The 23,215-nt window shown below is 33.1% G+C and overlaps 2 protein-coding genes across 2 annotated transcripts; both read left to right on the top strand.

Annotated features, from left to right (window-relative positions):
* Nucleotides 1-2,990: 2,990 nt before the first annotated feature.
* Nucleotides 2,991-7,081, top strand: LOC122038415 (E3 ubiquitin-protein ligase At1g12760-like). The gene is made up of 4 exons (XM_042598160.1): nucleotides 2,991-3,143; nucleotides 3,231-3,363; nucleotides 6,186-6,347; nucleotides 6,666-7,081. The coding sequence occupies exons 1-4, from the start codon at nucleotides 3,055-3,057 to the stop codon at nucleotides 6,834-6,836; spliced, it is 555 nt and encodes a 184-aa protein (XP_042454094.1). The 5' UTR covers nucleotides 2,991-3,054; the 3' UTR covers nucleotides 6,837-7,081.
* Nucleotides 7,082-9,460: 2,379 nt separating this feature from the next.
* Nucleotides 9,461-19,624, top strand: LOC122012434. The gene is made up of 3 exons (XM_042568979.1): nucleotides 9,461-9,670; nucleotides 9,743-10,080; nucleotides 19,117-19,624. The coding sequence occupies exons 1-3, from the start codon at nucleotides 9,503-9,505 to the stop codon at nucleotides 19,346-19,348; spliced, it is 738 nt and encodes a 245-aa protein (XP_042424913.1). The 5' UTR covers nucleotides 9,461-9,502; the 3' UTR covers nucleotides 19,349-19,624.
* The last annotated feature ends 3,591 nt before the right edge of the window (nucleotides 19,625-23,215 follow it).

Below are 23,215 nucleotides of genomic sequence, written 5' to 3'. Positions count from 1 at the left end.
ATTTATTCTTATAGTATCCCTTCTCTACACTTAAAGTATATAATATGATCTTTATTTTAATTACATGAAATTGTTATACCTTTAAGAGTTGAGCTCTCTATGCTCATAGAGGTGACACTAGATGATTTAGGGCCTTATAGTGGGAGATGAATTACCCATATAGTGATAGATTGGGCTTAAGATGGACTTTTCCTCTAATTTTTAGGGATTTTTCATTTTAGGGTAGCGTGTTTTAGGTGAAGTTGGAGTTTCTTAAAAGGAGATCAATTCTCTACAGTAAGCATCCTTGAAGTATTGGAGAAATCTTTAAGTATAGAGCCCTTCAAAAATGATGTTTGGATGTGATTGTAGGAAGTAGGTGTATTGGTGCAAGTTAAAACAATTTGGAGACCTAACAAAAACTCTTCAAAGGGAATTTAAGGCGAGTGATGATATAATAAATGAACTGATGGCTCTAAGGAGGCATAACCCTTGTATAGGAGAGCAGATAGGTTTGTATTTTCCAACTGTCATGCTACTCTAAGGCATTAAGGATACCAATTGGGTGATTCTAAGATGGATTGGGGATAAGAAAGGAAGTTTCGGATGGGAATTATCAGTCGGATCATTAACCCTCTTTGCCTGGATTAGTATTTATTTCAAATCCATTAGAACCCTTCATTTGTGGTTGGAGATACATAATTTTATCATCTTATTTTTTACACAGTTCCCTGTGATGGAGCTTAGGATGTCGTTCATATGACCTAGTGGGCTATGACCATTTTCTTGGGACAGTTTCCCCTCAATTGAGGTCTAGGTGTGACTTTCGTGTTACCTAGTGGGCTTCAACCAACATAATTTTTATATGCACATTTAGCTTTATGTAATTGTGGATACTGTATGTTGGTGTTGGGATGTTTTGTCGGTTGTCTCATTTATATAGATTGATCACAACTTATTTTGTGGATGATGTGATATGATAGTGTTTAGAAGGGGAGCCTTGGAGTAACGGTAAAGTTACTGCCGTGTGACCTAGAGGTCACGAGTTTGAGTCGGAAACAACCTCTTACAAAAGCAGGGGTATTACAATAGACCCTTCTCAGGGACTCCGCATTGGCGGAAGCGCACCGGGCTGCCTTTTATGTGGTATGATAGTGTTTCTATGGTGATTATGGCTATGCATTGAGTTCAATTAATGTTTATGTTTGTGAATTGTCGCTGGTAATTGACCTTGGTGTATTATGTATTTACAGAGTTATCTAATAGAGGAGAGTTTTTGCCTAATTTTTCCGAACAAAGTCCTCTAAAATGATAAGATATAGTTATTAGGAAATGTGATTGGTGAAGAAGGGAAGTATTTTCAGGGCATAACCATGGTAATTGGCATGGGCGGCTTAGGAGAGTAACTATGTATTGGGTTTTAGCAATTTACCGAAATATAGAGGTGTCAATTCGACCCGAACCAACTTGAAAACTATAAACTCGGACGAACCTGAATAACCTGACCAACCGAATTTGATTTTTTACTATGCGTTATTATTCTTTAACAAAATAATTAAATAAAAATTCAAAACACATAATACTAATATTTTAATTTAAACACAATAACAAACCTCGTCTAGTCTAAATATGATAATTATATTTCATGGATTTAAATATTTAAATATAAGAGTTTAATTGTCTAAACTATTAATTACTCCACAAAAGAAATAATTGTTTAGAAAATTCAAATCTTTCACAAAATAAATATTACACTATGAAAATTTATGATATCAATATAAAATCAAAAAGTCTTCAAGCTGTCAAGCATCACAAAATAACTTTCATGTTTCAAGCTCCACTTCTTTATCCTAAATTCAGGTCAACCCGAACCCAACCCAATCCAAAAAAATTTTATGGGTTAGATTTCGGGTCCAACCTGATCTGACCCAAACCCTAAACCCCCCAACCTTAACTTGATATTTTTGTGTCGATTCTGGTCAGATTGGCAGGTCGGGTTCATTTTTTACACCCTTACCGAAATAGTGAATTTCAACCATTGAGCCCGGTATGGCACAATGTTTCATACCATATTTATAGTCTTAAGATCGACTTTCTCTTGTTCACAACTGATGTATACTTCATATGTTGATTGCAGATTGAGTAAATTTGTGGCCATATCTTAAGTTGATCGGAATTCTTCACATAGGTATCCTTAATGTGCTGGCCAAAATAGGTTCTCTCGCCTAGGTCACGAGAAGGCCTAATTGTCCATTATCCTTGTCTGACATAGTAGAGATGGTTTCATTCTATGAACTTGTGCGCTTTCTGTTACATATTGCTATGGATAAATGCACCTATAAGAACCAGTGAGAAGGTCTCATTGTGCATTATCCTTTTCTGATATAATAGAGATGGTCTCATTCTCTGAATTTGTGTTCTTTCTGTTACCCACTGCTATGGGTAGATGCATTTACAAGAACTGGTGAGAAGGCCTCATTGTGCATTAAAGATGATCTTATTCTATGAGCTTGTGCTCTTTATGTTTCACACTACTATTGATAAATGCACCTACAAGAACCGGTACCATTCATGTATATGCTTCAGATGTTCATTTTTCAGATATAGATTGATATATTACAGATTTGAAGGCATATCTGTAGTGTTTTTTTTTCCTTGTGTTTGAAACATGTAATTTGAGAATTTGGCTAAAATTATGTAACCTTTATCTTTTCTGTATCTAACTATAAATATTTTTTTCCATATTGATGATTGCTGTGGCATTACCATTCAAATTTTTATGAAAGGGCAATCTAGATGATACATGCTGTAATAAGTTATGCTTAGTTTCTTGTCTGCAAATCTTTCTGCGTGAGTAAATAGCAACTTTTGTAGTAATGTGTCTTTGTTTTCGAAAAAGGAGTTCACCTGTGAGGATCTATCATTATTTTATTCTTCTACGTACTTAATCTTCATATCCATATAGATCTAATTCATTCCATGTTTGTTTTTCTTGTTAAAAGTTGAGTTTCTTTTTTTGACTCTCCATCACTCCATTGTGGCAGTGTTGTTAAACATTTGGAGTCTGCAAACACTATGTTCTCATTCATATGGTGGATTATTGGATTTTATTGGGTATCTGCTGGAGGACAAGAGTTGACCCATGATGCACCACAACTTTACTGGTCTTTCTATGACAAATTTGTTTTCTTTGGTTCTCCATTTGAAGCTCTAATATTGAATATGCTCTAATTTAGTTTTCTATCTTGCAGGCTGTGCATAGTTTTTCTAGCGTTTGATGTATTCTTTGTTGTCTTCTGTGTTGCTTTGGCATGCGTAATTGGTATTGCTGTTTGTTGCTGTCTGCCTTGCATCATTGCAATTTTGTATGCTGTTGCTGATCAGGTGGGCCACTTTGAGTGCTAGGTCAAATATTTATCTTTCTATCATGCAGCTACTACCTTTCCCTTCATAAATTTGCATATTGGAGCAATTTTGTGAAAAAGAAATTGCTTGATACTTCCATTTTTATAGCATAGTTTACTAAGATAAGAACTGGAAAAAATCTATCACGTACGTCTATTATACTGTTGCTGTTTTTGATTATTTGCTGCTTCAATGGTTCTTGCATACTTATCCTTTAAACTGTATATTTGGGTTTTGTTGTCCAATATGATGTTAGTTAGACTGCTGTTGGCTGTAGCTTTTTCCTTGGTTTCTTTGTCTTTGGTAATTTCTATCCTCTTTAAGTAAATATTCTTGAATCTAGTTTTATGGTTACATTGAGGTCCATGTTATATTAATTGGCTTCAATGTTGTGGCAAAGATTCCTGGTTAAATTTTTTGGGATTTCCTTAAAAAAATTTTATATGTTTTCTTTTTGTTGTTTTAATCTATGGTGATTACTTGGCATTTTGCATCGGTTATTTCCCTATAAATTTCTCAACGGGTGCACCTAACTTTTCCATTTCCTTAAACCACATACCCCACTTTATTATTATTATCCTTTCATATCACATATCTCCTTTATTTCCATACCAAAATACTCTGCGTCATGATTTGGAAAAAGACAAAGGAGGCTATGTGAATTGGGAAAAACAGCACTTCGGTGTCCCCATTGTGAAACTTCATAAGTTTAGCGACACTCATTAGGAAATTAGCTGCCAAATACCATAGCTTAGCAAAATTAGCCTTTTTATTCTTTCAAAAATTTTGATGGTTCAAGCTAAGTTATTTTTGTAAAAAAAAAAGGTAGCTGCGCCTTTTGTGAGAACTAAAGTTATACAAGAAATTATTTTTGAACAAGCTAAAGGGGGTTGTCAAAGTGTTTTTGTCCTAAAAGACTCATTTTGGCCCTAGGCTTATCCTAGGGGCATCCTAGATGTCTCAAGAGGAATATTGCAGTTCTTTGAAAATAGCAAATTTTGGATTAAAAATACCTGTGAAGTGGAGGGCTATGAAGGTGTTTTTGATAAAAATGCTGAGATGGCTTTACACAACTTAAATGCAGAACCGAGAGTGGATATTTATAAAATTCCAAGGCACAACTATATTCTCTCATTTCAATATTTTTTAACAAGCATAGGGACATATTCTTGCACAAACACGTTCATGGCTTTATGTTGCTCATATGGAAGGTATGAAAATAAATATGAGTTTCTAGGAGGTTGAGTAAAAAATATGATATTTTATTTTGTCAAGAGTAGACATCAAGGCTCTTTTTTAATCAAAAATGTCTTGATGATAACTCTTCATATAGAAGAAATGAAAGTAGATAAGGGTTCCTAGAGGCCAATGGATTGAAATAATGCCTCATTTTATGTTTTGACATGTAAAGGTCGTTTTATTTTATTTTTTATTTCTTCAGGATGTGATATTGAGTTCTGGCACCATTGGATGTGGGAAATAGACTAACCATGAATGTATTTACATTGATGGAAATTGAGTGGTTGCCTTTCTGAAAACATCTTTATTGTCTAAAATCATACATATGACTGAAATTTGAGCAAATATGAGTTCCTGTGAGCCTGTAGAGCCCAAATATGATCTTATTTATTTCTGACCAATGTGGGGCTATCAAAATGTGGTTTTAGAATGTTCTACCGAAGTGTCGCACTGTCATGTGTGGGAAATAAACTAACCAATGCGAAAGGATTACACTTTGATGGCAATCAAGTCCTTGTCCTCTATATCAATGGTAGCATTAGTTGATTTGCTGATATTGTCTGATAGTGGTACAAGGATTTCCCTGTAGGTGGTCTGCTTGTATTGCAATTTCAGGAAGCTTGTTGGCTAGCGCGCAATGGTTTGAGGACCAATCTGTTTTCCATGCTGATTCATTTTAAGATGAGACTAATAACCTTTTGAGGAGCTCTAGGACCATAACCAGTCTACTAGATTTACTCTCGAATTTGCAGTGATTCACCTGCACAGCATACAGGGATCCCACCTTATTCTACTAGAATATAGTGGCGACCCGAGTAGGAGACTTGTCAAAAACATAAAATGAGATTGCTCTTTGGACTCTAGGATCTCATATTTTAGCTACTTATATTTCTGTGTATGACCATCAAGGTGTTCTTGTCATTAAGGCAATTTCGACAGTCCTAAACTATATAGTTTTTTTTTAAGAATTCATAGTTTCTCTTTTGAGTAATAAATGACTATTTGAGCCATCAAAAATTTCTTTACCAATAAAAGGTTAATTTTGTTAAATCAATTTGTTTGGGGGGGAATATTTCTTAATGGCATAGATTTTCTAACAGGCACACTTAGTTTCTATTGGTGCTTGATTTTGGGAAAAAAAATTATGGTGTGTGATTTGTAAAAAAATAGTAAAAGTTAGATGCTCTCATTGGGAATTCGTCATCTCTATATTGAGCTATCTTTTGATCATAATGATGCTTCCGTAGAAGCTTCTAACGTCTACATTTAGTTAGATTGTGGAGACATGAAAATTTGGCAATGTTAATTTTTTTTATAAATTTTATTTCTTCTTGTAATGGTTTTCTTTTGGCTCTTTGGGGAATTTATGGGGGCATTTCTTATTCTTGATCTACATCTAGTTATGGTACTTTCTGACCACTGAATATTGCCATGTCATTATGACATTCTTGTTATGCTTTGTACTGTTTATGCTGTGTATTGTGTTAATTGGTATATTTGTTATTGTAGCATATGGTTTATAAAATTCAATTTGTTATTCATTTATTTCATTTCTAAAACAGGAAGGAGCGTCCGAAGAAGATATATGCCAACTACCAAAGTACAAATTTCGGATGATTGAAGATTCTGAAAAGTTTGATGAGATATCAGGGCCTTTTAGTGGTATCATGACCGAGTGTGGAAGTGATCCACCTGTGGAACATGCCCTTTCAGCAGAGGATGCTGTAAGCTTCCGAGCTTGACCATTTCACTTTTTTTTGGTTGATTGCTGGTTGCTATAGTGTGTATCAATTAGTTATCAGGTAACAACCAGGAGCACAGAAAAAATTCTTCTCTAATCATTTATTGATCGCACTGAGAGGCAGCAGTAAATTGCTCCACTTTTACTTGTGTGCCTGTCTCAAAGCCATTGCCATTTAGCAGCGGTTATGTATAATTGTATTAAACTGCATGCGTCTGCATCTTGAATCTGTTCCTGTATTTCTCGTTCAATAATACAACCAAGCCTTGATAAGTTAGTTCACTTATTTTTCAACCTGCAGGAGTGCTGCATTTGCCTTTCACCATATGAAGATGGGGCGGAGCTACGAGAACTTCCATGCAACCACCATTTTCATTGTGGTTGCATAGATAAATGGCTGCAGATAAATGCCACTTGCCCTCTCTGCAAGTTCAATATTATAAAAGGCAACAATAGAAGGGAGGAGGTGTAGTTGATGCTGATTGCCTATATCCTTTGATCGGAGATGTTGTATACTGCCTCATGATTCTCAGTAATGAGTGTCAACTTGTGTGATTCAGAAAAAAACAAGAAGTGGAGACTTATTCCACATTACCTTTCACTAGCTTATGTTAAATAGTAGAAAGATTGTTGTGGGGAACATGCTTCAATGTTAGTTCCTGATTGGTGTGCTCTTCTGATTGGATATTTTCTTTGAAAATCTATTTGGTTAGGATCTGGGATGATGTATAGCTAAAAGTTTTATGCTTTCAGAGTATCCACTTATAGAAGATTATTTGGAGTGCAATATGGGTTTAGTGTTGAACATTCAAGTGTTTGTGTAGTCAATTCAAAGGATTATATACCAAGATTTAAATGCCTACGTTGACATGTTATTTGCAGTCGAGAAAACAACTCAGTTGATAAAAAGTTGCAGGGAAATGGTTGCAACACTTGGAAAGTTTGAATCCATTTAGATTATTTTGATGTTATTGGCAAAAGATTTTAGTTTAACTTGTGTTTTTTTACGTGTTTGATAGGATATCTACTTAGACAATCAATAAATGTTTCCGTTATATGATGTGAAATTATGATAAATGTTTATATCAAATGAGGAAAAGAATGATAAAAAAAATTTGGTTAATAATAATAAAATAAGATAAAATTTATTTAAATATAAATGATGATATAATAGAAAATAAAGTTGAATGATGTAGAAGGATTCATATAATCGATCTTATATAGTGTGATAAGGTTTTATCTAGTGTGATAAGGTTTGTTTGTTGTTGTTGTCATTGTCAAGTATGTAATTGCAAAAAACTTTATTGATAATTTTAGGTGTATTGATGATTTAATAATTATTGAGGTTAAAGTTTAAATAGATCAAGGTTGATTGAGAAAAATTTAAAAAAAATTCTTAAAAATAGGATGACATTGTCAATTAACCCTAATGATCTACGATTGTGGAATGTTCCACTGGCTGGTCCTTGATATCGTGTTGTCTTGTCTCTTGGCATTGCTCAGTACTAATCATAGCTGTGGCGCTTATCATGGGGGTTTCTTAGCTGTGGCGGTTATCATGGGGGTTTCTTATTGCTTGTTCTTGACTGACGTTCCATGAGCTATCTAACTTTTTAGATGATCCACAACTATGGTGACTATTACTGATTGGTTGTGGATAATTCTGCTATGTGTTTCTTTCAATTTTGCATCTTCAAACGTGCTCCAACGTCAAAATCTACGTTATGTTGATATAAAATAAATGAAATATTAGAAGTTTATCTAACATATGTTCGTGTAATGTAATAAATATATGTTAAATAAAATTCAAAACATATACATGATTTACACATTTCAACAATCTACGTCAACTCTTGGATGCTATTGACGAACACATTCGTATTTGCTTTGAGGCATGCCTCCAAATCTTCCTTTAAGTTGTCATTTAATCCTCGAGCAACCCGAGTGACTTTCCCTCCCAATAGTTGCACTTGCTCAAACTTGGCTTCCTATAGAAAATGGACATGGTTTGTTCAACTTATGGCCAATCCTCTTGCCGAGTCTGATCAGTCTCCATTACTTGAGCCGATTTATAATCGGTCCGGTCCAGCCCATTTCTACATAGCACCCCCTTGAGTTGTTTGCCCATTTCTACATAGCACCCTTGAGTTGTTTGTTGGTCTGCTTGTACCTCCTCAATTTGGTGCCCAATTGAAAATTTTATCTTTTGATAATAGGGAGATGCCACAACCATAAAAGTGACTAAAATAGTTGTCCCAAGATGACATTGTATGAGTACGGAGCATCTACCATTGTAAACTGAGACATGCGAGTCTTCCGAACAAGATCTTTGCCAAGAGACAAGGGCAATGTTATTTGTCATGTGGTCGAATGATGTGTTCTACAAATCCAAATAAAGCAATTGACACCGCTCCAAGATTAGCTTCTCCCAAGTGCACTACTCATAAACTTGTCAAAGTAAGACATTCATTGAACTTGCCGGTCTACGTGAGAACTCCTCAATTTATAATTAACAATTTCTACTCGGATGTTCAAGACATCGTTATAAGGAAATAAGACACCTTAGTAGCGGGAGCCAAATGAGATAGGAGGTGAAGACCGATAATTAAAACTATTTAATATTGGTCAAAACAATTTAAATATTAGTAAAAATGACTTCAATTTAATTTAATTGCTCTAAATTAATTAAAATTAATCAAATACCATTATAATAATTTTAAACAAAACTATTACAATTTAAATTATTTTGATAAAAACTATTATAACATAGCAGTTTTAATCAAAATTATTACTATACATAGCATTGGAATATAATTATTTAAATTAATTTTACTAAAGTTGCTCCAACTACTTTAAAGCTTCTATAACAACAACAACATAATATTTTTTTTTTAAAATATAAAACATACTTTTTATAATTTTTTTTTTTTAAAAATAGAATGTTATTTTTAATGATAATGATAGATAAAGGTATTTTTATTTTTGCACCCATTTTTTTTTAACGTATACAGATACGAGTTATATTTTTTTATTAATTATTTAGTATATTTATGAAATTCATACAATATTTTAAAATTAAAACCCTTTGCGCAGGACCGCTGTCTCCTCTCCAACAGTTCCTCAGGGTTTAGTGTAGCGATGTGGAAGCAATCCTTCGCCGACACCGCCGCCGCCGTCGCTGTCGCCGCCGCCGCCCGTATATCCACTTCAAGGCGGTGGATTTCCACGGCTGTTGATGTGAACTTCGAAATCCGCCGCGCCGTGGAAGAGAGTTTCAGAGAAGTCTCCATGATTTCCCCACCCCCGGTATCCTCACGCCCTCTTATAGCCTATTTGAATTCCTACTTTGGTTGCTCATCTTTCTTTGCAATATAGTAGAAGAAAGTCAATCCACCGCCGTCGTACTCTATCGTGAAGGGGGCGCTTAAACGTAGCGAGGGCCCTCTTCTCCGGCGGGTGTATGGGGATGAAGAAATCACCTTATCAGTTGTGCGCCGTGCCGTTGCCTTACCATCGCATGATTCAAGCAATGGAGATGGTGCCGAAGATCATAGCCCTGGCTTCATCAGCGACCTATTGCTTCACGTGGGTGTGTCGAGGGGACGAAGCAACTCACTTCTTTTTCTCTGCGGGCTTTATCCGGATTCTGTTGGAATCCACTCGGTCTGCCTGCTATCTAAGCTTAACCCTGACTCGTACCAGGGCCGCGTCTTCATGTAAGATACTATTTTCTACAAGTATCATAAAATTTTCTTCTATGCACGTGAACGTGCTTGTGAGTGCATGAATTATGATTGATAAATTATATCGAAAACTTTTCATACTTAAAATAATTTAGATTTTCATCAGTTGATACAATATTTCATGCTTGCGAATTGTTGTGTGTTTTATTTAATCCTAGAAATAAGTTCTAACTCAGTACTGATTGCCATTTTGTTTGACATGTCAAAAGTTTAGTTTACAAAGGTAAGCTGTTGATCAACAGTTTTTTAAATTTATTGCATGGTTCCAAGTTATTAATATCATCAAGTGTGATATTTTTTTCTCTTGCATTACTAATGTTATAGATGTAAAGAAAACTATATTTATGCCATGCAATCATTTCTATGTTCCTATAAATTTGTTTCTTTTTTAATTCAAAAACAAGTTATTCTACTTGAAATTATTTATAATTGTTGAGATGTTTAAGCTCATGATGCCTAATACCTGTAGTTTTAGGAAGATTGGCTGTTGACATATGTGTATTGACACACTAGACAATCATGTGACAATAAAACACAAAACAGACACTGAAGTGCACTAATGAGTCCTTTAACCTTGGCCTTCAAGTAGAATTGGATAATAGAATGAGATAAAAATCCAAATGGTGCTAATATTTTACCTAATCATTAAAGGAAACTCCATTTTGATTTATCATCAAAAGGGCACCACAACTTTTCTTTTATGCCACAAATGCCACTATAAACTTACCTGCCCAATCCACTGCACTCTGACTTGTCCACTCAAAAAATTGGTCCGGAAGCCCAATTGACAAATGCTTCGCATGAAATTACTATATATAGCCTTGCTTTTGTATTTAATTTCCCTTTATGATTATGTTTCTTTGATCCATATCTTGCTCTTCCGGTCATCGTCCAACAAAATTCTGACTATATCTATGATACCAACTTGCACAAGCTGCAAGAGCACCATGAACAATTTAACAGCAATTGGTATAAAATACTTAAAGGATTTTATGGTTTTTTATTTTGATATTTTACTTTATTATGAAGCATTTTAGACATTTTTTTTTGGATTTTATATTTTGTAAAGCCCTTGTAGTGCTATCATTGCTAGAGTAGCTAGAGTGTTAGATGAATCTAAACTTGTAAAATCCCAAGATAAGTAGTAAACTTGGGCCTTCCTACCTCCTACCTCCGACCTCTTGCCTATCACTTATATATAGATATATTGTATTTTACTCTTTTTAAAATGATATAGGTTTACATAGTTGATTTGGTAAAACTTCTATGTGGGTCTATATTGTCAAATTTCGTAAATAAGTACTTCGTGCTCTTTGACACTAATCCAGTCATTTATGCCATCATTTTTTAATTTGAGCACTTTAGGACAATGTAGACACTACATTTTTCTTAAATTGCTATGTGGATCTAAAATGCCTAATTAACCATTTGTTCCTCCTTGGAACCTATTGAGTTATTTTATGTTGTTAGATCTATTTGAAACCTCGAAGATTGTAGCAATTTTGACTAAAACTGTTATATGATTGTAAACCGCCCAAAATTCAAAGTAACTCTTTGTTGTGTTCCTGCAATTCATGGAGTTATTATATGTCTTTCTTTTTCAATTTTGACCATCTTAGATTTATATAAATTGGCCAAAATTGGAATATCAACCTACATTATCTAAATTTTAGTTGACCCCTTTCTTGTCTTTTTTGAAACCTTTTATGCTTTGTTTATCCTGAAAGATAGACGAAGGATAGGTTGAATGACATGAGAGTGGAGATACTTTTCTTTATTTACTTGTGTAAATTTAGGGAAAGGATGTATTCTAAATCCTTCCTTAGATTAATTTTAATTTTTTTTTTCTACTTGAAATCAAGCGGAACAAACTTTCTTCTTGATGGCAAATCCGAAGCTAGCATCCTCTTTCTTCTCCTATGTGAAATCTGTCCAACCAATAACCCAATGATTGGCAAGCTAATAACCCAACAAACTCACGACGACTTCGCTGTGAGTTGTGGTCACGGCTAGGTCACCACGAGCCTACCGCCAAGCCGTTGGGAGCTAGCAATCACTGCTAGGCTGTTACGAGCTTGCGACACTGACAACGACCTTAAAGTGACCAACTATGAGTTCCCTCCTCCCTTTTCTTTCCCCTTTCCTCCCTTTATTCTTCTTTCCCTTCTTCCTTTTCCACTAGTTATCCTTTTTCTTCTCTTTCCACCCTTCAAGGTAGACAAAGCCGTAAAATGGTTTTTATGTTAGGTTGCATGTTTGAGTCTTGCATAGCCATGTAGCAGTTTCAAGTTATCCTATTCACACTTATGTTGTTTGTCTTAGGAGGTCATTTAACACTTTTAGCCAAAATTGTTATATGGTTCTATATCTACTAAATTTCACAAATAAGTATATGTTACTTGGAACATCTTGCAACACATTGTCTTCAATTTATAATTTTTACCAATTTAGGTATATATGATAGACTAATATGCTTTCAGTACTAGATGACTCTAAGTCTTTAATAGCCAGCCAACTATGAAAGTGGACTCTTTCTTAATTCACAACTATAGGAGGTAACTCTTTCAGTACTTGGATGTGGTTTTAAATTTTGACAAAGCTTTTGTATCATTAGAACTTCCTACACCTAATATTTACTATTTTATGACTAAAATAATGCTTCATCTCATTTGTTGTTGACTCTAAATTATGAATGAATAGTTTATGCCCAAGATTAAAGGGCACTTGGAGGAAAGGAGACGAAGCATCATTTAACAACCATAAAATAAGATATATTAAATGTAGGAAGGCCTAGTTGACAACCAAAATACTTAGCATACTTTAGAATGAGTTGGTACTCAAGGGGTAGACTTGCATCAGTGGGCAAGGGTTCGAGTTGCGGCTGCAACAAATAACTCTCTCACTTAGGGGCTCTCATTACCTGATTTACCTCCCTTCATTTCACCATGGAGCCAACGATGAGAGGGGCGCTTGGCGTGAGCGTTATCACGTTTTGAATATACTTTAGAATCTATTCAAAGTGATTTACTTTTACAAACAAGCAACTTTAGGTAACAAATTAGGTCAAAACTTCTGCATGAACTGAATTGTTCTAATTTGATAAACAAACACTTCCTTTGTGTTTCTTGGATAACTTGTACAATACATGTTTCAATTTAGACTAATTTAGGTCCATATAATAATTTTGGTCAAGGCTGCTTTATAAAACCATTATAGTCTAATTTCGCATACAAACAACTCTATGTTTTTTAAACCCCCGCGATTCATATAATTCTTTTCTTTTCCAATTTAAATCAATTTAGGTTCATGGAACAATTTTAGCCAAAAGTGTATGGTTCCAAACTAATATAATTTTATAAACAAGGATTCTTCTATGTTTCCTTGAGTCTCAAAATTAGTATAATGGCTTTCTTTTCCGATTAAAGTAGTTTAGCTTTATGTAGCATATTTGGTCAAAACTATATAAATCTAAACTAACTGATCTAATTTTATAAATAAATACTCTTTGCATTCTTTGGACCTACACATACAATGTGTTTTTTTTTCCTTCTAATTTTGAACATTTTAGGTCTATGTGACAGTTTTGGTCAAAACTGCTACATAGCCATCTTGGAAGAAAAAGATGTATAGTTCTAAAGCCTTGGATGGACTCCAAAAGCTCCTTGAACATCTCTTTATTCAATTTCACTATTTGAGCAGAAATATCCTGTGCAGTATTTTTGACAAAAAATTACTATGTGGGCCTCTTAGAGGAGTGGTTAAATATTTAGGTGGATAGATAACATAGATAAAATTTAAATTGTAGTTGCATAATTCTAATTTAATTTACATTATATTATTCAATGAAAAAAATATAATGTCATCATTTGAGATTATATCAAAGTTACAAAGGTACAAATGTTCTCCTTGCACATATATCAAAGTTAGAGGTACAATTCTTATCCATGCATTATTATTTTCCTATCATCAAGCGATTCTTCGATAATAAAGCATCACTTCTTTACTAGGTCTTTAACTTGGGGAAGAAAAAAAACACTTGAATTGACTTATCTTTGATAATTAGTAACGCTAACAAGAGTTAATAAGAGTATCACAAATTATGTATAGTATGCATGTGAAACTCTAAAAGTGAGTGAAATAAATGTGAGTTGTAGGATGAATGAAATATCCAATATCGTCAGATTTATTGGGTCATTTTGAAAGGTGAAGCGTCTGGCTTCACAATCTATCTCTTAAACAAAATTATTTCACTCTAGTTTTCTTTTATAATCGTGCAATGTAATGCTTCTAGATTCCTCGTGTTAATTAATTTTTTTTAGAACTTAAACCCATCTAGCATTGTAGAAATAAAAAAAGATATAATATCAAATTTTCATAATATGCATGAGTAACAAACACTAAATGAGTCATATATTTGAAATTAACTTGGGTAGTTTTCGTTTATGTAATAGTTTTGGCCAAAACTATTTTATGGATTCAAAACTCACAAACAAACACTCCCCTATATGTTCCTTGGATTCTTTATGATCTAATAAGAGATTACTTTATGGACAAAGGTAAAACTTCTAATTGAGCTGTGAGAGTCAATTGACTTGTACTCAGGGATTCACATAGATTCTTACTTAGTCATAAGACTCGACCAAGAAACAAAATGTTTTTAGGTTGAAGTCGATGATCCATTCATATTAAGTTTTATCCAAATTGACTAGGTAGTAAAACTTTTATCTTAAAAGTATGTAGGCCGTCGAGTAGATTCTGAGAGTTTCAAACCACCTAAACCTTATTGTTGCACTCAAGGTACATGAAACTGCACTCAAGGTACAATAAGATGGTACATAGTTTAATTAATATTGGAGAAACCTTATCCAACCGAGAGATACTTCAAGACATTTTGAATGGATTTCCACGTACACCTCAAATGGGCTTCAATGATAGACGTCTTGTACACGTCATGAAACCTCAAGGTATGTACTCTTAATAACCTTTTCTTCAACCATGGAATCGCACGAAACTTGTAATGTAGGAATGTCAGAAGAAGAAAAGGGTAGAACAGGTGGAATCACCTTTATAGCAAGTAAGAAGAACAAAAAGATAGTCTTACGCTCTTAGAACCTCAAAAACCCTCATGATTATATTTGGCAGATGGCAGCAAAGAAGTTTACAATGTAAGAAAATTAGGTAAAGCCTTTTGATATATAAATCTTAGAATGAACGACCTGAAAATAATCTTGAGGGGAAAGAAGAACAAGCAAAGAATAATCCTTCAATTGCCAAGAAGGACAAATGAGAGAGCAGTGCCTAAAGTTGGTGAAGGGAAAGAAAAGTCAAAAGTCGAAAAGAAGGAAAAAAACGTTGAAGGCAACATGGGAAAACACCTCATCCGAGTAGGAAAAAGAGCTAATGCACAAGAACTTTCTTGCACTCATTGTATAAGACGGGGTCCTATCTACCTCATCCGAAGAAGCAAGCTTAAATCAAGGGTAGTGAAATTTTACTATTTGGATGACTCGGTAACTAAGGTATTTAAATTTTACTGTTTGGATGACTTGGTATGTAAGGTATTTAATTTTTCAGTTGAGCAATTATTAGATGTTTCTTCATTAACTAAATCTTTGGAAAAATCAAAATAGAAAAAACATACATTTGACAAGCTTGATGTTTCTTCATTAACTAAATCTTTGGAAAAATCAAAATAGAAAAAACATACATTTGAAAAAGCTTGTCGGAATCTTGTAAAATTGACTAGATAATTTTCATGTTGAACTAATTTGAAAATCAAATAATTTGAAAATGAAAATAACATTTTAAAAATAAAAATCAAACATTGAAAAAGCCCTTGAGCAATTTATCATTGACTTCAATTTACTAAATATATTATTAGGAGTCAAAGAGTAAATTACAACAAAAGTGGTTTAGGTTATAAACAAACAATGAAAAAAGTCTACCATTGTATTATCACAGAAAGTCAAAATGGAAACAATGAATAAAAGATGTTTGTCCAAATCATCTATGAGTTTTTAGATCATTTTGAAAAAGAAGATACATACTAATCATTTGATTAATTGTGAGAAAGACAAATATTTTAACAAGTGTATATTTGGCTCTTACATTATGATTAAAATTTGGACACAACAATAATTTAGCTAGCCATGGAATACATTACTGTTAATTGCTTGAAAAATATTTTTGCTTTCTGTTTGTTGCTTTGCTTGCTGTTTCTGTTGCTAAAATTTAAATTTTCTACTTTCAAAAAGTGAAACTCTTGAGTGCTTAATTTTTTTTTAAACTTTGTATTAAATTGACAAAATATAATGATTTTCCTTGAAATAAAATTCTCTACTAAAATTCTAGAAACTTGTGAAACATATGTGTTAATTAAATTTTGAGATTCTTGGAAATTTTTATGATCTTTGAAAAGTTTTCAAAAACTGCACTGATGCTATTTCAAGCATCAGTTGGTCGAACACTCTATTTGGTTAATTATGCCAAACTGTGAGTCAACTGAAATATAACAGAAAATCCACATGAGTTTTGCAATAGGTTTTGATGCACATTTTGAATTGATTTGAACTTAGGATATGTTTTGATCTCTCTTCGATCAATTACATCTACTCAATCATATTTTGTGTGTCAAAGTGGGAGTAAAAAAAAATGGTTTAACTAAATCTTATAAATTATTAACTAAGGGCGCTTAGGTGTACGAGTATCCTATTTTTGGTTATGTGATTTTTATCATTTTCCCTAACTTAAATGGATTGTCAACATTAGAAGGAGATTGCTAGTATAATTGAAGATTATAATCAGAGAGGTAAAGGGTGCTTGAAATACAACCACCAAGCGATAATTCTTAGTCTATTTCACAGCTTCACAAAGCCTTATTTTTATTTTATAATATTTCATGTATAGGACTTAATACAACAACAAATCCATGATTCTTAGTCTATTTCAAACTTTACAAAGCCTTCCTTTTATTTTATAATCTTTTATGTATAGGACTTAAGCTTTATAACTTTTAAGTCCTTAATCTTTTTATATTCAAAGTTTCGCTTTACTTATATACAAATGGATTTGCATGATGGTTCTCCATCTCCGATAAGGACAAAATTAGTGACTTTTTGAGGGGTAATTCACCTTAAAAGTCCATAGACCATGGATAGGACAAAATTAGTGGCTTTGTTTTCTCCTCTATATTTCTAATATATCTATTGTATTGATCTTTTACATTTGATTTCCCATGAAGATAGGGTTACATCGAGGATCTTTAAGTCCCTATCTTTTTACACTAATCATCGACGAATTCACTGGATACATTTAAGACAGGGTACCATGGTGCATGTTATTTGCAAATGATATTGTTTTGTAAACTCGAATCTTGACGGGAAACACCGAAAGTAAAGGGTTTTAGACTTAGTAGAGAAAGATCAAATATATGAAATTTAAGTTTAGCAATATTAGATATAATGAGAATTATTAAGATAGGAGATGGCTAGTTGTATGGAACTAAGAGCTTTAAGTATTTATGATCTTATTTGCAAAATGATGGAGGGATTGAGAGATGTCTTACATAAAATAGAAACAAGATGTTCGAAATGGAGGAGAACATCAGGTGTTCTATGTAATCGTAAAGTACCTATAAATTTAAAGGGAAGTTTTACAAAATGGTCATACCTACTATATTATATGGAGCTGAATGTTGAGCTATAACTTGAGCACATAAGTAGAAGATGAGAGTTGCAGAAATGAGGATGTTAAGGGGAATGTGTGGATATACGATGATAGATTGAATAAGAAATGAAATATTAGAGAGAAAGTCGAGGTTACATCTATTGAGGGAAAACTTCGAGAGACATGTTTAAGGTGGTATGAACGTGTACTTAGATGATTAAATGCTCTGCGATATGAAACTATGACAAATATACACATCAAACGTGAAAGAGGAAAACCAAAAAAGACTTGGTTAGCAACAATAAAATAAAATATATTTAAATATAGATAATGATATAGTAGGGGATAGAACCCAATGGCATAGAAGAGTCCATATAACCGACCTTACCTAGTGGGATAAGGTTTGGTAGTTGTTGTATTTGGTTTTGCAAGAGAAAGTTTTTGTATTTTTCATGTCCAGCACTCTTCGCCGCCCTTTAACTATCATCTCACTCTTATATCAATCCTAACAGAACGCCAGGATGCTCTTTTGATGATAAATCAAAATGGGTGCCCTTTTCACAATTTAGAAAAGGAGGGGCAACATTTTTTAATTTTGCCGGATAAAAATGTTTCTTATTCTTTATCCATGCAGGAAGATATCAGTTTGGTAAATGGTGTGCTGATATCTTTTTATATATATATATTGCAAATGTTAAGTGGGACAGTGGTTGCAGGCATTTTATTTTGAAAATGGGCTACTTGTAGTCCAAAACAGCTTCTCAATTGTTCCTTATTCTCATCTGAGAGTTTTGAGTCCCGCTTTGTCAACATGAAGCATACCAGATTGCTGGCAGTATCAACCAAACAAAATATTGTAGATTGCCTTTACTTTGCACTACATGAACAATAAGTATTGATATAAGCTAGGAACAAATTCACTCAATTGATAGCTTTTGCTGCATTATTTAAAACAATATTTATGGACATGATAATCCACTGACAAATTCTCTTTAGCAGAATGTATTATTGCCTTTTCCAGTACAATAAATAAGACTTAAGCTACTTTTTTTCTTATATTTCTTGGTATAGTCTCTTATCATGAAGCGAAAGGATGAAAATATGATTAAACAATTCGTTCACAATCTCAAAAAGATCTTTAATTAACCATTTGTTGAATTGAACTTCCGGAGAGCCAACTTATTGAGATCTCGTTGTAGGTTAAGATGTTTACCAATTATTATCATGCTTCATGGGCTCTGGTTGATTTTGAACTTCCGGAGAGCCAACTTTTTGAGATCTCGTTGTAGTTTAAGATGTTTACCAATTATTATCATGCTTAATGGTCTCTGGTTGATTTTGCAGGGAGTTGGACGAGAAACTGAGGGCCCAACTTTCTCGATATCTAGAAGATCGTGGAGTTGATGACAGACTTTTCCCATTTGTGCAAGATTGGCTATACCTTAAGAATCATCACAATCTTGTGAATTGGTTTGGGAAGCTCGGTCAATTTGTCAATGGCAAAAACCAGCATGAGTTAGTTCACTTGGAAGTTTGCAAAGACAAGGACGAGACCAAGGCAAACGTGTTACCCTGAGGTGGTGTTTGAGTGATCGATGGGAAGACAATGGAAAGAGAATCTGAAAGATTTTCTATGCTGGAAGTATTCAGATAGCTCTCCATAATGTTTTGGTTTCCTCTTCTAATCACATCTGTAGCCTGATTTGATGAGTTATCGTAATGGGGAACTGCATTACTTGTGTTGATCTTCCGTGTGGTGAATTAAAACTTTCGGTACTGAACTAGTCCAGTAGGGATGGTCCCACTTGGGTTGTATTCATGATAACCTTTCTAGTTATCATCATAGGTCTAATATTCTTGCGAACATTCCTCCAGCTGATTGTCTAACATTGTAGTTAAAAGAAACGGTAATTTATCAAATCACGCACCTAGACATCTTAATTGACCAAATTACGCATCTAGACATCTTAATTGACCAAAAACGTATACTACTTTGATATTTATCAAAAAATGTACTTTTTAAAGTGCACTTTCCTTTTTATTTTTATGACAAATCAAAATTTTTTTTGTCGTTTTTTTTTTCTCCCTCTTCTCTTTCTTATCTCCTCTTTCATCAACGACATTTAAAATTTAGTTAATTTTTTGATAACATTTTAATATATTTAGAGAAGCTAAAATAAATTATGAATAGTAAATTTGAATTTCTTGCATCATCAGGAATCCACAGGAACTGAAATGGGTGTAATTTGAGGTCTTTAGGTCCATCAGTGGATTTCGGTCAAAACCCACTGATGGACCTAAAGAGATTGCACTCATTTCAGTTTCTATGGATTCCTGATGTTGCAAGGAGTTCAAATATATTATCCATTGTTTATTTTAACTTTTAGACTGTGTTAAAATACAAGAAGAAAGAATCAGCAAAAAAATTTCATATCAAGCCCACGTTGGGCCTGATATGAATCATATCAGGCCCAACGTGGGCTTGATATGATTCATATCAAGTCTAACGTGGAGTCTTTTTGCTGATTCTTTCTTCTTATATTTTAACACCTTCTAAAAGTTAAAATAAATAATGGATAATATATTTGAACTCCTTGCAACATTAGGAATCCACAGAAACTGAAATGAGTGCAATCGAAGCTCTCTAGGTCCATCAGTGAGTTTTGACCGAAACTCACTGCTAGACCTAGAGACCTCAGATTACACCCATTTCAGTTCCTGTGGATTCCTGATGTTGCAAGGAGTTCAAATTTGCTATTCATAGTTTATTTTAGCTTCTCTAAATGTATTAAAATATTATCAAAAAATTAACTAAATTTTAAATGTCGTTGATGAAAGAGGAGATAGGAAAGAGAAGAGGGAGAAAATAAAAACGATAAAAAAAAAATTTGATTTGTCAGAAGGATAAAAAGGGAAGTACACTTGAAAAAGTGCGTCCTTTGGTAAATACTAAAGTAGCATATGTCTTTTGGTCAATTAAGATGTCTAGGTGCATGATTTGATAAATTGCCATCAAAGAAACTGTGTTATGTCTTTTAGCTTTTGCAGGTTTTTATCACGTCGTTAATTTTTTTTTCTTAATGTTTGATTTTTCTAATTCAACATCTCTAACCCTTCCATCTTTATATTTTCTTATGATGCCTTTGAGTGGCTAGTCAGGGAATCTCATTCCTTTGTTTTTTTTTTTTTAATCCAGGTGTCTAGGCGCATCATCTGTCTTGGAAGTTGATGGCCCTCCCATTTATTCTCCCATCGGTATATCTGGAAACACAATAGAAATACATCGTCGATAGATCCCTCCAGTCATGCTATCCTTGTAAAGTGGTTCAATGCTGAATTGTGTTACTCGGTCTGCAAAGGTAAACTTTCAATTTTTTCTGCTCGTGGATATTTCGAATGGGGCTGCCAAGCATAGGTTTTTCTAGCAAATTCATTATCAACGCATGCTTGAGTAGAGGATCGAATTGTAGTCTTCTTGATTGACGCCAAATGCTCTTGTCGTTGTACTATAGCCGTGGGGGCATCTCATTCCTCTTCTCGTGGTAAAAAGATGATAACCCTTATCCCGAGAGCTACTTCATGACCATCCTAAATATTTTAGAAGGGAGTAAATCTCGGGACCATTCGGCGAACCTTCCTCTTTTTGATATTAGATAGTGACTCTTGTAATGCCTTGTTATGTGCCCAAAAAATGGAAAACAGATTTCTTCTTGGTTCTTTTGGATTCTTCCTCAGCGGCATTTTACTAAGTCGGATGTCTGATTTTTATTAACATCCGAATCCCACATTATACTTTCATATTTATCAAATCATATTCTTCTTTTTTTTTTTTTTAAAAAAAATCTCTTCTTCTGTACACATGCACATCTGACGTACTCGAGCTATCCAAGCACATTTAGGGAGTATTTGGTAAAGTTTTTAGTGCTAGTTGAATTCTAGTTACATGAAAGCATTTTTCAATGTTTGTGAATGTCAAATTTTACTTTAGCTTCTATAACTTTTGCTCAAAATGTAGAAGGAAGAATTTGATGTGTTTTTTTTTTTACTTCTATTTTTTTATGGTCTAAAATTAAAATTTGGCATTTATAGTTTTAATAAATGAAGATGTTTTTTTATTCTTTTTGTAGCAATCATATTTTATTATATGTATTTATTTTTAAATAATATTTTATTTTTTATATAATTTACATGTTTAAAATTTTTATACATATTTTTGTGTATTTATATAAATTTTATTAATTTTATATTTATATTTATATTAATTTTATATATTTTTTTCAAACATTCATGTTATAAAAGAAATAATTTTGATAGAATATTCAAAATATAATAATAATTATATAAACATATTGTTGATGGTCTATCAAAATTATATTTAAATAATTAGTAAAGATTAATTTATATAATTTAAGAATATTGTTATCATTTAATTACAAATTAAGTTTGAAAGTAATTATTCATCAAACACTCAAACTTTATCTTGTATTAACTTTTGACTTCTATTTTTAAACACTCTATACATTAGTTTATCGCTTATTTTAAAATAATCTATATAAAAATTACTCTAAATAAATAAATACTCTCCCAAAGGCTCCTACAAAATCTCAAAAAAAAAAAAAAAAAACTACACACATTGTTTTATCTCCCTCGAAGAAAATTAAAGTTTTTAAAAATTTCATGGTGGGCTAAATATTGTGTGACATTAAGATTGTGTATGATTATACTTAAGAGAGTCCTCAGTTTACATTGGTCTTTGGTTTAGAGTGAGTTTTAATTAAAATTCATTATGATCTTATAAAGTCTAAATTTAAAGTTTTTTGAACGTGGCCACATTTGCAAGTCTTAGGAATTCATAGGTACTTTATTAAATGAATATGATAATTCTAAGTCTATTAGTGATTTGTAATAAAATTATATTAGGTTGGACTTTTCAAAAAAATCACAACAAACAAAATAGGGTATAGACCAAAGATTTGAGGACATGATTACACTCGAGAGAGTCCCAAGAATATATTGATCAATTTAGATTGAATTTGATGAGTATAGGGTCATCAATGACTTTTGATTAAGACTCATTGATGACTCATTAGTGCTATGCAAAGGGTCGTTGTGTTAAGACAAATGTCATTCATGATTTATCCCTTTTCAGAGAGTATGAGGTCGCCTTGGAGGGATCGCTAAGATGACATCTTCATCTTTTGCTCCAATTGATGATTCATTAGTGAGTTTTGCCTAAAAGTATTACATTAGACATTTAAATTAATTCAACGCAAGATCCATGCTTTCTTAGAAGTCTTCTGAGTATAATTATGCCCTTTAACCTTTGTTTCACATCCTAGATAGGCTACTGTGAGTTTTTAAAATTTACATAACTTTAAATATTTAACACAAATTCACTGTTGAACTTAGACATATCATATTACTCAACAACAAAACTAAAGTA

Source organism: Zingiber officinale, chromosome 1A, assembly GCF_018446385.1.
Source record: "Zingiber officinale cultivar Zhangliang chromosome 1A, Zo_v1.1, whole genome shotgun sequence".
NCBI classification, from domain to species: Eukaryota; Viridiplantae; Streptophyta; class Magnoliopsida; order Zingiberales; family Zingiberaceae; genus Zingiber; species Zingiber officinale.
Note: the sequence above shows the minus strand (reverse complement) of the source record. Positions and strands in the feature narration are given on the sequence as shown.